General features: G+C 33.9%; 2 protein-coding genes and 1 pseudogene across 4 annotated transcripts in view; all 3 read right to left on the bottom strand.

Moving 5' to 3' along the window:
- The window catches only part of LOC120188599 (transcription factor bHLH67-like), a 27,405-nt gene extending 11,053 nt beyond the window's left edge, over nucleotides 1-16,352 (bottom strand). For all 3 annotated transcript variants that reach the window (XM_039191991.1, XM_039191995.1, XM_039191994.1), the window contains exons 1-2: nucleotides 16,337-16,352; nucleotides 4,842-4,848 (exon numbers count right to left, since the gene is read on the bottom strand). The gene's annotated coding sequence lies outside the window, so the exon portion shown is untranslated. The remainder of the gene's footprint in view (nucleotides 1-4,841; nucleotides 4,849-16,336) is intronic.
- LOC120188597 (pyruvate dehydrogenase E1 component subunit alpha-3, chloroplastic-like) overlaps nucleotides 1-16,540 on the bottom strand; it is a 26,246-nt gene extending 9,706 nt beyond the window's left edge. Inside the window, exons 1-3 of the mRNA XM_039191990.1 lie at nucleotides 16,149-16,540; nucleotides 15,279-16,059; nucleotides 14,621-14,917 (exon numbers count right to left, since the gene is read on the bottom strand). Of these exons, the coding sequence (XP_039047921.1) occupies nucleotides 14,640-14,917; nucleotides 15,279-16,059; nucleotides 16,149-16,376 (1,287 nt within the window). The 5' untranslated portion in view covers nucleotides 16,377-16,540 and the 3' untranslated portion in view covers nucleotides 14,621-14,639. The remainder of the gene's footprint in view (nucleotides 1-14,620; nucleotides 14,918-15,278; nucleotides 16,060-16,148) is intronic.
- Nucleotides 5,864-10,054, bottom strand: LOC120188596 (annotated as a pseudogene).

Genomic DNA, 16,540 nt, shown 5'->3' with positions numbered 1-16,540 from the left:
AAAAATATAATTATTAATTTAAACATTAAAAATGTGAAACTCATTTCAAATTAAGTTATAGAAAATGTGTATCAAAATTATATATGTTATAAAACAAATAGTTTTCTTACATTTTAATAATGTTGCATGTTTTTTAACATGATATTGCTATGAGATTGTTGTAATGATATATTTAGTTTTACTTTATTTGTTAATATAAGGTATTGTTATTGTTATTTCAGTTATTATCATGTGTATATATAAATTGATATATAATAAAGTGTTAAAAATAATATCATGTTGAGTTAATCGATCGACGGAATCGGCCAAGAGGGGGGTGAATTGGCAATTAAAAATTTCTGGAAGCTTTTGCAGAAAATTGAAAGTAATTGCACAGCGATTTACAGTGGTTCGACTTTCTCAAACAAAGTCTACGTCCACTACCTTAGCTATCCACACTAAGGATTTTCCAACAAATTCACTAATTTGTTCTTTCTTTTGAGGCCAAAGAGATAACCTTACAAAATCCCTCAAGAGTATACCCCAACTCTTGAGAACACTCTTTTTCCCAAAGAGAAGATTACAAATTTGCAAACTTACAAGAAAACCTCACAAGGTAAGATGTTTGCACAATTCTAGAACAAAGAAAAGAACACTCAAAGATAAATACAATTGAGTACAAAAGTGTTCTTGAAAGCAAATGAATATTGGATGAAAAATAGGCTTGAAATGCTCAAACTCGAGGTTTGATGCTTTCTCTTTGATTCTCTCTTGATTCTAATTGCTTGATGTTTCTTGTTGTTGATCAATGGCTTCTAAACTTGTTTAAATACTCCTTGAATCAATTCTGAACGTTGGTGATAATTAGTGGAGTCAATAGAGCCGTTATTGTGTGAAAACAATTAATTTTCTGGGTGGAGCGTCTCATGCATCGATGCATGATCAAGGATGCATCGGTGCATTCGTGTAAAATTCAAATATTTTGACCGTTGGAACACTTGATGCATCGGTGCACCAAGTGTGCATCGATGCATGAAATGCATTCGATGTTTGAAAATAGCCTGAGTGCATCGATGCATGGATTGTGCATCGATGCATAAAATGCATTCGATGTTTTGAAAATATTCAGAGTGCATCGATGCATGGAGAATGCATCGGTGCATGGAATGCATTCGATGTTTCAATTAATTCATCGATGCATCGATGCATGGACTGATGCATCGGTGCATACCTTTGAATAATTGATTTAAGGCTTGTTTTTGGTTCAAAATACTTTGTGAAAATTGTTTCAAAAATAGTTTAAGTACAAATCACAATTTTACACATTTAGTAAGGATTAAAATTGATCTTGAAAAACTTGGAGTAATAGTTTGATATTCGGTTAATTGAATCGAATATAAATTTGTCAAATCATTTGTAAAATCTTAAAATTCATTTAACTTAATTTGTTATATCGAAATATCAAAAATGTTTTCAACATATCACTTTTCTTAAAGGTCTTTAGTCAAATATTATTACGGGCATAAATAAAAATAATGCATTAAAATTAATGTGTAATTAATTCATGACAAAGTGTTGCCATTGCCATATAGATGTCAAAATCAATACATATGTGTGCATTAGAAAAATATCATATTAAATTGATCCATTATGAGTACGTTTTCTTATATCATTATATAAGTGACAATCACAATATTATTTATAGTGATAACTACATGTGTGATCCTCATACTAGAGTGAAAACGATTAAAAGTTAAACTTTTAAAATCTGGAAAGCCTTATTATAAAATTTGAGAGTTGTATTACAAATATGATTCTATTCAAAGGATGTTGATTCCAAATCGATGCGATAATGTTTTTGCCTCTACGTAGTCCACTTAATTGAAATGAACAATTTTAATTATCTTTTTTTTATAACCTCCAATATTTGATTTATTAATCGGTTAAATCAGATCGAGTACTGTAGAGGCAAGAGCGACCATCCCAACCTAATTTGCTCCATTCACAAACGTTAAGATTCGAGGCTCTGATATTGCTTAAGAAATCTAGTGCCTTATAGTTGTTGGTACGATTTTAATTATCTAATTGTTAGAAAGTTTAAATAAAATTAGATTTTATCATATATATATATATATATATATATATATATATATATATATTATTTTAAATTAAATATTATATTTTTAAAGGAGTTTGGTATTTACTATAATTATCTCTCTTTTAAATATAAAATTATATTTCAAATATGATTGGATTTTATTAAATATATATATATTAAAAGACTTTTATAATTTAAATAATTATCTCTCCTATAAAATATATATATAAACAATAATGTATCATTATAATGATTATAATAATTTCATTTTAGTTAAAATATTATATGTATCAAATACATATATTAATTGTAACTAAATATCATGTATGTGCACAACAAATTTGTACATATGTAACCCAATTAATAATTGTACAATAACAATAATATTTAGAACAATTCTAATATTACAAACAATGAGTGACATCTAATAATGCATCATTACTACCAAAATTACACGAAGACATGATTAAACATAATTTTATATTATTAACTTTTATGTACCAAATCTTTTGTCATTTGTATATAAATTGAACACAAGTTATGGATCAGTTATACTTGTATAATTCATCTTATATTTTTGACTATATGAATGAATAACTATGATATCTTATATCAATTTATTCAAGCATGATCATCTTTTTTTTTGGAATTATAAAGAAGACTATTACAAAGAAATACTAAGTGTGAATAAAAGCAAGACCATAGGAGGTCACGATGTAGATGAGATATAATCTCCTGGGGGTTCTAGATAGGTTCGTGGTTGTTCATTTGTAACAACAGTAGATTTGCTAGGAAATCTGTTGCATCATTGACTTCACGGCAAATGAGAATGAATTCAATCGTCCATTGCTTTTATATAAGATTTGCAATAGAGCAAACAAGTGCTATGGGGTTGTAGTTGGCCGTTGGCGAAGACACGAGGTTAAGAGCTTCTGCACAATCCGTTTGGCATTAAAGACGTTCAATTTTATGGGACAACGCTAATTGAAGTCCTTCAAATTTCAAGCATGATCATTACATTTTATAGTCTCACTCAATCAAGTGACCTAAGATATTCAACTACATAGATTGTGACATGTCCAACATCTAACTTTGTAGTGCAATCAGTTGCAACACATGTTTGATTGTGTTAAAACATGCGACTCAAAATGTTGAGAAAATGATTACATTATTGGATCTCTCGAAGAGATCGTCAAATTATTTATTATTATTTTGGTCATGGGGCCAGTGTACCGATGAACCCAATAGGTATAATGACAATAAATATTCATAACGTTTGACTAAATAATCATATTGGTCCATATTTTTTATAAAACCCCAATATTTTATTTCGAGGATAATAAGATCAGTTATTGATAAAAAGCTTTAGTAAATAACGCTCAAAATAAACTATAATTTAGAAATTTGAATGATGTTTGATGATATTAACTTTATTATTTTATTTCTTAAGAAAACCAAGACAGACATCAGATAATAACCCCTTTTACCGATACTCTACTAAGCATATATGACATAAACATTCATTTCCCGTAGCACTTGGGGTTCCAATCGTACAATTAAGACTTCCCTCGCCTACAGGGTGGTAACAGTGACCCTTCACATTTATTCCATAATCCTTCTGGGTTTTGGTAATCACGAATAAGACACCATATTTTTTTTAATTCACTCCTTAAATTCTTCAATACTTGATTTGATTTGTCTTCAAATTTCGTACTTCCTAGAGATTTAACTTCATAATATGAACTGATTTCATTATGTTGACATGGTTAAGAAATCTTTCAAGTTCATTTGTTTTGTTCGAGGATGAGTGTCCAGGGTTGTCACAAAAGCAAGTCATTGTGTTTTTTTAGGTACATATGTATAATTATATGTTAAGGAACAAACTTATAAATTTTTAGGTGATGAAAACATATTATCATTAGAAAATACAAAAAAACACTTAAAATTATACGAGAATTCAAAATTTTCAGAAGAGATGACCGTCTTGCCATCCCTTCGGTCTATCCCCTGTGTTTTTGTCATTTTTCACATTGTCAAAAGTTGAAGGGAAAAAAAAGAACTGGCTCGAAAGGGGCCTTATACCCTCCTTAGCCACACAAGGTGTGAGCTTATTCTAATAATTGTGTCCAAGGACACGCAAATCTTGTCAACAAGTGAGGAGCAGAAGGAAATTGAATTTTAGATCTGTCTTTTTTCTTCATGAATGAAACCCAGAGTCCTTCTTGGATTCAAATGTACCACTAAGCGTTAATGATTTCTGGGGGCCTCACATAATTTTTGTACAAAGTTTGTTCAACAATCTTGTCATGGTAAAAAATACTCCATTAGAAGCTTTTAAAAATGGCAGGTTTCAGCATTTACAGTTCCATCATGTACATATATGACTTAAACCTATACTTATGAGGTGCCTTTTAAGTTTTATGAGACAAAACCATTAAATTTTCATAATAATTGTACGTTGAGCGTGCCAAAATCTTTCAAAAAGGTCCAGCGTGGACAACAATTTTGACTTGCAGGCCAAGTGGTGTGGTGATGGTTTTTCAGGTTGCTATCAGAGCACATAAGCTGTCATTTGTTTTATAAGCATCAACCCTGTCTTTATAAGGCGATTTCATTTCCCATTCAATAAAATATTTATATGAAAAAAAGTTGTTCTGAAATCTGAATGATGATCTATGCATGTGGCGAACTCCCTTTTTTCTACATAGAAAGAAGCCATTGAGAAGCTTACACGTCCTTCAATGGATGATGGGTGGCAAGATATGCAAGAGACATGGCTTACAACAACAAGACAAACCTAATGTGATAAAATCAGAGCCTGAGAAAAAAATTGAGAAACACCAAATTCATTTGATGATCTTATCCATTTGAACTGAGGTTAAGGTAAAGTCCTGCTCTGCATGTCTTTAGCCACAGAACCTGAAAGGCATTCTTTTTTTGGTCTTGTCCACTAGTTCATAAGGATAAGTGATAAATACATTGGAAAATAAAAGCAGTAAATGTTTACCATTGCTTACCGAGCTGACACTAATCTCATCTATATCTTATCATGGTTAAACCAAAGCCCTGGGATTGCTAGCAACCTTATCCCCTTCTTCCAAGTTGAATTTCATCTTCATTTAAACTGGTTTCTTCCATTCATTAAGCTTGTAGCCAGGGAAAGCGAGGGATACAATGGCAGTGCCCCCACACCTGCAAACATCACATGTATATCTGTTCATAGTAACTGAATAGGAGTGTTCACGGACCAGGTGTTCAACCCCCATTTCATATGATGTATACCCTGTCAATCGAAAAAAAAGAAGAATTCGTGGTAGACCCCAATGATTGGAGACAGTTGATATGCAGCTGTGTTGGTAAAGATGGCTATATTTGTTTCAAATCATGATGAGAACTTTTTCCTTAAACAAGAGAATGCATCTGTATATGTCGAACTAAAATGATTAAAATATGAAAATGGACCGAAAGAGATGATTCCATTAACGAAATTTTACATAATATCTATCACTGATTAGATATTGAGTTGATATGCAGCTGTGTTGGTAAAGATGGCTATATTTGTTTCAAATCATGATGAGAACTTTTTCCTTAAACAAGAGAATGCATCTGTATATGTCGAACTAAAATGATTAAAATATGAAAATGGACCGAAAGAGATGATTCCATTAACGAAATTTTACATAATATCTATCACTGATTAGATATTGGACATGGACTAGTGAGCTGATATGATCCACCTATATATATTCTATTACTTAGGATATGAATACTTTTCACAAGAGAGGATATTGAGGTCCCTCCCAAAACAAGTTCAACATTTTCCCCTTCCATCACCAATCTATATGTATGGTAACATGACTGTCATTTTAGTAACATGACTGTCACTGTAGTCCCCATGACGTATTCTATAACATTGTCTAAGACCATGTCAGCATTCTGAACTAAATGATCGCCCCTCTAATCATAAACCCAATACTTTGAACGGGATCCCCTACTCCATGAAGATAAGCACCTTGTACAAACTATACTCCTTGCCTTATCGAGCAGCGGCCTCTGACCGATCTTTGTGAGCCATGTACTCATAGTCTGCGCGTTTCTAATTACAAATGTCGATCATAATCGCCTTCACGGTGAGTGTGCTGATGGGTGGGTTGAACAGGGTTATAGAACATGTCCCTTGTACAAGCTTAAGCTAAACCTTTATCTATAATTGATATAAAAACAGGAAGAATAAAAGCATATATGCAGTCAGCATAATACCAAACATAACCAATTCGTATTCTAACCCAATCAATCAAATTACACTATACAACTAGCCTGCCTAACTGTAATTAGCCGGTTGTCTAATGTAAGTACAATCACAAATAATCCATGAGGGAAAAAGCAAGACTACACCATATAAATAAAATACTACCTCTTTTAGTTGGATTCAAACAATTATATAGTTTCATGTTTCCGGCAAGAATTAATTCCCTTGCCAATGGGGAAGATGAGCTTGTATTGTCATCTTCAAGGGCCACCAGCATCAGCTTTAGGGGAGTCATTTTGCACTTTACGAACGAACCGTCCTTTCTCTCGGGGGCATTGTTCTGCTAGTCTTTTCCTGTTTTGATATCGAACCTGTGCAAAGAAACTACTCATTAAAAAATGCACATGCCTTTATGAATCAGATTTTTCTTTTCTCAACACAGAGTGAGATAGGATGTTATTGTTACCCCTTCCTGGAAGGTTTACATGAAAAAGTTTCTAAATGTAGATAGTTTGGAGTTTGATCCAAATTAAAAATTATTTTCTGAATCCAGGAAAAAGTACTATTAGCTAAACAAGGCATCTACTTGAGAAAGGACCTCTTGGACTAACAAGACATGACCATCATATAAATGATGGTCTAGATGGCATCAACTTGATAAGATTGGGCAGATAGAGTGGCTGTCGTGAAGGCTTACCAGCACAATTTAGGTGATAAAAGTACAATGTTGTCTGCATGCAACAATAAGTCCCATATGAAAAGTTTGTCTATCCTCAACAAATTACAATTATAATATACCTTTTTCTCAAAGCATTGATCTTTCTTCTTAAGTCGGAACCTTTTCAAAGCAGCTTCTCATTGGCTGGAGCGAAGAATGTACATCCCTTTTGATCCATCATGACTGAAGAAATTGCTATCATTGAAGCTCTCTGTAGTTGTTCCCTTATAAACTGCTGCAGCAAAAGCACTTGCACTTGCATCACTCCTACTTGAAACACCTCCATGTGCAGTGCTATTTTCATCATTTCCAGTACCATTACATAAACTGCTGCAAGCACTCTGATTAGCTATTGGCGAACTACATCTTAGTTCCTCAACGAGCTCCTGTTTGTTCTGCTCTTGAACAGCTTGGTCAATAGAACAATTTGTAGCTTCATCATTCTTCTGGTGGTGACCTTGCTCTGTGTCATTAAATTCAAGATTAAAGTGCACTGAAGTGGTCAAAGGAAAGGGAGAACACTCTCGCTGTCCATCTGGTTTTGGTCTCCACTCAGGAGATAAACCTGTTTACCCATAATCAACCTGTGGGATAATATTTCTACATGCCACATCCATATCATACATCATTACCCCTGGAACTGGAATAAGTCCAAGTTGGGTGATTGGCAGATTCTCCCAGCTATATCTATGTGTAACGGCACGAGGTTGGAAAGTACCGTTGTTACATTCCAGGTGTTGTCCAAGTTTTCTGTCAGACTCTTTCATTGCAGCTTGATTGTTGGCAAGTGTTGGGAAAATAGACTGTAATGACTTGCTATTTTTGTACCTGCAGAAAGAAATTGTTAATCAGCAGAAAACTCCAAGCGCAATAACATCTCTGAAATAGAGATTACATGACCTTCTTTCAAATTTCAATGAATCGTGTAAAGAGAGAATATGTAGCATACATAGATCTCAGGCTCAATTATACAGTAAATAAAAGAAAGTAAACAAAAGTTTACCATGAAAAAGCCGATGCATCAGAATGGTTGAGCATATGCCTTTCAGTGGTAACTTCATTCTTTCCCTTACTAAAACAAGATCTTCTCAAACAAAGCTCCAACTGTGGAGAAAATTCGACCCCGTCACAGTAAATTAAATGAGAAAGTGCTAAGGTGCCCCTTGGCTGATTGTTAAATGAACCAATTAAGTCAACAGATCCAGTGGGAGGTTCATCTAGTTCATCATTGCAGCCAACTCTAACCATAACATTGACATTTCCGCTATTACTTTGAAGTTCAGCAGCATCATTCTGAATCATCCCTTTAACAAAAGAAGGCTTTTCTTCCAATTTTGATGCATTCGGTTCACAAGCTTCACTGCAATGAGCAACCTCCTTTGCTAATCTATTTGAATTTTCTGAAGCAAATGGCTTGTCAGAATTTTCTTTCTTTTAGCTGAAATCCAAAAGGAAATTCTGTTTTTTTTTTCAGAACTTTCTTTTAGAAAAATGTAAAAAGGTCTTAAAACAAGGTGAAAAAGAAATAGAAACATACCTTCAGATTGACCCTCATTTTGAAGAGACTTTTGACCCAGTTTGACAACATTTCCTCGCTGCTCTCTACCAAAATCGCTAAGGTTGCCATTCATACGCTTTGGCTGTGAAAAACACTGCACATTTTTTTATGTAGGTACTCTCAGCTTCCAAGGCCTTATACAAGAGCTCTGCACAAGAGGTGGCAAAACATGCAGTCCCTACGTGAAACTCATGAAGCCAACCTAATCTGGAAAAACAATTTTCCTCACATATGTATTGCATCATGTACCCAAGACCATACATAGATTGCAATAATACGGCCCGATATAAAAACAAACAAATCTCAATGGTAGTAGCATATTATAATGCAAAACACCTACCAAGTTATACATCAATTGGTAATGGAACATTGAAGAACACTACATCTCATGGTTGATAGCATAGAAAGCGTGGTATAAGTATATGCAACCAAAGTCCTAATTAAACCTATATCGAAAGATAAGAAAATTCTCACTTGGGTATCATTTGCTTCGTTATACTTTTGTATAGATGATCCATAATTGCTCCACTGGTTGCTCTCAGCATCGTTTTCAGCTGTGGCTTCAAATTTATGTTCAGTAGCAGGTAGATTATGAGGAACATGTTCACCAGGTAGCTTACAAAAAGGTAAAGCAAATAAAAACAAAAACAAAAAGATCAATCAAAGGTAAATGTTTCATTTCAAACAAGCAAAAACAGAACTAAAGGTTAAACATAGTGCATACCATTTGTCTTCTCCAAACATGATGCCAGAGGTTCCTCAACTCATTCCTCCGAACGGGCTTGATAAGAAAGTCAGCTGCACCTTTCATCATGCACTTCAAGACCGTGTTAACTGAATCATTTGACGACATCACTGTTTTAATCATCCCAAAGAACTTACCTATTAACTTCACATAAAATCAAAGATAATTATTAAATCTTAAAAGAAAATTGGAGTGGAAATTACATACTTATAACAGGAATATTTTTGCAAATATCATGTTCCGTGATCAGAGCAAGAAGCGTGAATCCAGTTATTGAAGGCAACTCTACTTCAGTCAGTATAAGATCAATGCTATGCGGCCGATCCTTTATAGTCTCCCATGCCATTAAACCATCAGAAACACCCACTACTACTGCACCCAAAAAAAAAGAGGAAATTAGCTATAATAAAAACCGGGGAAACTAAGTTTATACTTTTAATTGGTAGATCCAAAGAAACTTTGAAAGTTAAAAAAGAAAAAAGAAAAAAGAAACCTTTGTAACTGCACTTTTGAAGAAGAGCGCCTATAATCTGACGAGTGGAGTCATCGGCTTCAACTAAAAGAACTCTGAGAACCGAACAAGGTAAAAACCTTTCCCATGGAACAACCTCCAAGGATTCATTTCTTTCATCCTTCTTCCACTCCTCCGCCGTCCCCGCCGTCACGTCGACTTCCATCCCAACTTCACCCATTTCCAAACACCCTAAACTTGTGATAAAAAAGAACAAAAAAAAACTATTTTCTCTGTTAAAAGAAAAAAAAAGGAAGGCGGAGTAATCTGAAGGGAAAACCAAAAAGAAAGACAAATTTTGTTCTTTGTTGTTTGCAATGAAAATGAAATTTTAAAAAAAAAAAGTGTAGAAAATTAAAAATAGCTGAGGAGTTGAGGAGAATCAGAAACCAGCTAAATGTTTTGACGTGTAAGGCAAAATCCCATGAGATATCTTCCTCGACTTTGATGTGGCGTCACATGGACCACTATTTTTCTCATTCTTTGTGGGCGTGTGGGGCCGCAACTGGAGGACAAGGACACGTGTTGAGTAAATGTGGGGTTTTTATGCTGGATATTTTCTGAGACGACTGCCACGCTGGCATCAAACGACCGGAATAGAAGAATTATTTTATTGATATTTTTTATCCGTCATAATTTTAATCAATAAAATATTTTTTTATGCATTAACTCATTGAAATTAAAAGTTTTAAATAATTATTTTTTTTATTTTTTGGGAGAATAATAATAATTTTTAAAATATGTGAAAAGAATATATAACACAGATTTACTCCTAGAGAAAAATAATGTATAAAACTTTCAAGTGATTGAAATAACTAATGGACAAAATCGATTAAATAATGTGGTAAAGAGAATCGGTTTATTTAGAGTGTATAAAATGACTAGTATAAGACAATTGGATCACTTGACGATTTTATGAAGATATATGAAAGATCTGACGTTTTTTATATGTTTTTATGAGCAATGTACGTCCATGCCTACTTAAATCATGTAAAAGACTTTTATTATTTAATGCATCTTTCATGGGGCATGTAGAAGATACCTAATGTTTCATAAATATTTCGTGTATTATTGTTCAAGATACCATATTTGAAAGAATAATCTCGTAAGTATATCCTATAAAGATTTCTTTTAGCGCTACTCCATTCCGTCGATTTTGCCGATTAAAATGGTAAAAAAGTGAATGGTATTTTTCTTAAAATAAATATATCACGGTTGAAAATGCAACACTTGGATTGATTTGAGATTCTGAGCTTTGTGGCTTTGCTTGGTGCGAGGGAATTTTCTTTTTTTAAAGGGTAAATTATACCATTCCTCATTGAACTATATTCTCTCACCTATTTTCCTCACCCAACTTTTAATTTTTTTAATTTGATCTCTGAATTTTATAAATTAAATCATTTTGCTCACTATGCCGTTAACTATTTAACGGTGTTATGACATAGCACAAGAAATGGCACAAGCATAAAAATGATGTCGTTTTGAAAAACTCAAATATACACCAAAACGATGTCGTTTCGAATCTATTATAAAATCCTTTTTTCTTCTTTATTTCTTTATTTTTTTTCCTTTTTATTTCCCCATTTTCTCTCTACTTTACAACCAGTTGTCACCGTCGACCACCATGCTATTTTCATTTCGGCCACCATCCACTGTCGTTGATGATGGTCGTTCGGTCCCAAATTTCATAGGTCGGTTCATCCCGACACATTGAGTTCGAATATAGTGGTTGTTTCACCAGAAAATATCCCAAAACTTGTGAATTTGTACATAAACTTTTCAGCTTCCTCACTTTCAATCTCAAATTAGTGGACTTCAAAGAAAGTTCTGATAAATTAGAGGTCAGATTCGGACTCACGGTGTCGAGATGAAGCGACCCGTGAATTTTGAGACCGAACGACCACCATCTACGACAGTCGACTGTGGCTGGCAGTGACATCCGTTCACTTTCAATTTTTTAAATTTTCTCAATTATTTTATATTAAAAATAATTAAAATGTTACACATCATCAAAACATTAAAGAGATAACAAGGAGTAAGCAAAATGATTCAATTTGTATAATTTAGTGAGCAAATTAGAAAAATTAAAAGTTGGGCGATGAAAAATAAGAGATAGAGTATAGTTCAATGAATAACAGTGTAATTTACCTTTTTTTAATTATGTAAATTTTTTCGACCTAATAGCTTACTACAAGTAGGCTACCGAATGGACGAAGTGAGCCCCAGTTCACAGTTTTTATTTTCCTTTTCATTCTCTAGCACTATAGGTCGTTCAATAGTCATTCGGAATCTATCTGAATCAATTCTTTAAAGAAATATAAAATATGTTAATATTATTTTTATACATAAAATTCGGTTGAAATCTAGTAGAGCTTTCTCTACTATATTTAAAAATTTATTTTGATTTTTCTTATATAAAAATATTATAATTCATGTATTTTACTTAAAAATTTATTTTAGGTTCTGTATTATAAAAAGAAATATTTTAAAAATTAATATTATTAATAAAAAATTAATATTATAGTCTAAAATATTAAAATCATCTTTAGTTGAATTAAATACCTTAATTTAAATAATTTTTAGATCTTTTACTTTTAAATACGATTAAATTAATCCCTCAAAATATTTTTATATACATATTTTTAATAATTATATTTATAAATTATTAATAACATATATTGGAAATCCATTAATCATTTGCCCACGTGGTACCAATAGGTGTGAAAATAATAAGCTAAAAAAAGGTGTATGGAGTTTGGATGAAAATAGGAAAAGACACAAGTAGGGATGTTGCAGCGTGGTTATATTTATAGAAAATTTAATTTTTTATATATAATTTAAATTTTTTTATATTTTTGTTGATAATCTAATTTTATATTTTCTGAAAATTTATAATTTCACATCTTTAACTTTCTAATATAAATTCTTAAATTCATGTGTCCTAACATAAAATCATGCGTTCCTTTTTAAATATAAATCTTCCATTTCATTGGATTGGGCAGCTATAATTCCATCCCCTGTCTTTTTCTATTGTCCAAGAGCAGATATATAAACTAAGACATATTTGAATAATGGGTAAATTATATATTTATATTTAATATTCAAATCAATAAATTATTAAGTGAAAAGATATTAGATTTTAAAATTAAATATTAGGGTTTGAATCAACATAAAATAAGATAACATAAATATTTTTAACCACTGGAATCAAGTTTTTAGACGCTTAATATTTCAAACTTATGAATTCTTGACCATCATTAAATATTAATTAATAAACTATTGACAAAAGAACCAAAGACTTGCACGTTCACGTGGGGTTGATGCCATTTCAAGTGAGCGCATGTTACTTCAATATTCTTGTTGAACCAAGATTTCTACTAGACCTAAAAGCAAAAAAAGAAATTCTATTTTAGGTGCATATTATTTGATAATAGCATTAAGAGTGAATTGTAGCATTTTACACTTTAAGGAGTAATTGGTTTCATGTTATATAAGTCGACTTTGGGTACATAGATTGTTATTTTTCTTAAACGATTTGAGTTCTAACAGTTACGTTTACAAAATGTATGTATTGTCAATGACAAAAAAAACTAAACAAATAAAACACCTATTTTGAAAAGAAAAAAAAGAAAGAAATGTGTTCAGGCTATCAAGATAATGTATTTCGCATCGATTTTAGTATTTTAATTCTCTTTGCATAATCGGTCTCTAAAACAATTGTTTAGATCATGTTATATTAAAAAAAAATTGGATTTTGGGACATATACAGTTTATATTTATCAAGTAAATAAAAACAATCAATAATTCTTACATAGTATTTCAAAGTTTTATTTACAATAAAAAATTTCTCATATGATGACTACCTCAATTTATCTTTTCAAATAGGGTGGTTTTTACAGTGTTATAGGAAAGTCACATAGACCGCACGTCTCCATGAAGACTCACGAAAGACTCAACGTCATCTCCCAAGATGCATGCATGCCCGCAAGCTAACAACGTTGTAGTTCGAATAGTGTCTTCCTAAATTCATTGTGTAATCATGGCGTCTCCCATCTGTCGCCAAGTAATCAAGACGTTTTCCATTGTGTATTATAGTAATGAGCAAATCCCTTTTTTTAACATCATTACGCAAGAAAATTTGCCCCTAATTGTATATATTTACATATAACTTATGGTGCAAATGAAGGGCTTGATAGCAATGAAACCAAAACTAGTGGGCTTAATTCTTAAATCAATTTCCTAATGAAGACATGGAGAGTCCATTTGAGATGAGAAAGACGTGCCCCATTAGATCCGCGTATATTTAGGTTGATGGAGTGAAGAATTATACAAAAGACTTGCCCCATTAAGCCTTAAATCAACACCATGAGCAAGGACTGAAAATCTTACCAACTTTCACCCAACATAATTTATAAACATTTGTAGGATGCACAATCTTTAACAACACATCTCATTAGCTCCTTTGAATTTGTCAGTATTACTAGGTCTATAAAATTCCTCTACAATTCCCATGCAAATGCCAAAACAACTAACAATTCCATGGCAATTTATAAAACAAACAACCAAAATATGAAAATGGCAGGAAGTAGGGCCATCCAACCTTTTGGGATTTTCCATTCAAAGCATATGTTCCAGTAACAAATGGAGATTCAATTATGAATTCAAAATTTTAGAAAACACAAACAGCCTAAACATGACATAATAAACAGTAAGAAGATGTACCCAATATGCAGTAAGAAGTGAACATAAATAGATTGATCGCTGTCCTACTTTGGAAAAGCTTAAACATGTGCAGTGCCTTGCGTGAACTTCGGGTCCTCACATCGGTATCGACCATCAGGTCCAATTCCAAAACCTTTTGGATCTGCAAACACATTTTCGAGTAGCTGGCTACGAGGTGGAACCGGGCTTTCATCTGCAAACTCAACAGCATCCTCGACCACCTCATCTATCTTCTTATCAATGGCCTTTAACTCTGCTTCACTGGCCAGATTGCTCTCGATGATGTATTTCTTCAGGGCTGTGATGGGATCTCTTGCGGTATAACGCGACTTCTCAGCTGCCAATTAGGAACCAAGAAATTTGAAACATAGTACATCACTAATTCACTTAGAAACCAATCCTACCCATGAGTCCAGAAACTCAATCATTTAACTTCTTCTCAATAACACAACAGCTTCATATAGAAAAGAAAGAACACAGCTTAAAAAACAAGGGAATCACTTCAAGATTAGACCGGTAAAACACATGAATGCAGGTTGTTTATGTTTAATCATTGCCTACTAGCTCAATCAAAACATAAAAGGAAAAATTCTATATCAGAATTAGCTACTTCAGTCAAACAAAAAGGCAATAACCAGAATTAGCAATTCACAGAACATAAAAATAAGAGTCATGGATAAGCAAAGATAATAGCTAACCAGGGTCACGAAGCTCATCAGGGTCAGCCAGGGAGTGTCCTCTGAACCTATATGTCTCACATTCGACCAAGGTTGGACCTTCTCCTCTCCTCGCCCGAGAAATCGCCTCCTTAGCCACTTCCCTCACCTTCAAAACATCCATCCCATCGACGTGAACACCGGGCATCCCAAAAGCTGGTCCTTTCTTATAAATTTGAGGATCAGAAGTAGACCTCAAATGAGACATCCCGATAGCCCACAAATTGTTCTCGACAACAAACACAATGGGCAATTTCCACAACGCTGCCATGTTCAAACACTCATAGAACTGGCCATTATTGCAAGTCCCATCCCCGAAGAACGCCAAGGTGACATGATCACAATCTACTTCCTTCAAAACCTCCCTCTTGTACTTAGAGGTAAAAGCCGCCCCCGTCGCGACGGGAATCCCTTCACCAATAAAAGCAAACCCACCGAGCAAATTGTGCTCACGAGAAAACATATGCATCGACCCACCTTGGCCGCGGCAGCAGCCGGTGGTCTTACCGAAGAGTTCGCTCATGACTGCGCGTGCAGGGACGCCTTTGCTCAAGGCGTGCACGTGATCGCGGTACGTGCTCACGACAGAGTCTTGTTGCTTCAAGAGTTTAATGAAACCAGTTGAAACAGCTTCTTGGCCGTTGTATAGATGAACGAAACCAAACATTTTGCCCCTGTAGTACATCTGAGCACACATATCTTCAAATGCCCGTCCCAATACCATGTCTTCGTACAATTCCAATCCTTCCTCTTTCGTAATTAACTGAAACAAAGCAATAAGGAGAAAAAACTCAGATTTGTTATGGAACTAAAAACGCAGTCGGGTAGTAAACATAGAGAAAAGAGGGTTACCAGATTGGGGGTGGACTTGGGTTTCTTTTCCTTGACAGCTTCGGAGACGGCGACGACGGATCCAGATCTACGGTGGACATTGAATTTGGGGGAAGAAGAGAGGCGGAGTTTGGCGGTGGATCCGAAGAAGGGTGAGGGGGAGACGGAGGTTACGAGATGGTTATCATGAGATCTGAGGGAAGGGGTATTGAGAGGATTAAAGTTGGCAGTGGCAGCAGAGAAAGCCATCTTCTTTTGAGGAAAGTGAAGAAGGAAGATAGAGGAGGAAAGATATACTGGCCAACGGGGGCGGAGGAAACGAGGCAAAGAAGTTGCAAGGGAAAGAAAGGAAAGCCACCAAACTTAACGACACATAAATTAAGGATTCATTACTTGGGGTTTCATCGTCAGTT

This window comes from Hibiscus syriacus, unplaced genomic scaffold, assembly GCF_006381635.1.
Source record: "Hibiscus syriacus cultivar Baekdansim isolate YM2019G1 unplaced genomic scaffold, ASM638163v2 tig00116951_pilon, whole genome shotgun sequence".
In the NCBI taxonomy this organism is placed as follows: domain Eukaryota; kingdom Viridiplantae; phylum Streptophyta; class Magnoliopsida; order Malvales; family Malvaceae; genus Hibiscus; species Hibiscus syriacus.
Note: the sequence above shows the minus strand (reverse complement) of the source record. Positions and strands in the feature narration are given on the sequence as shown.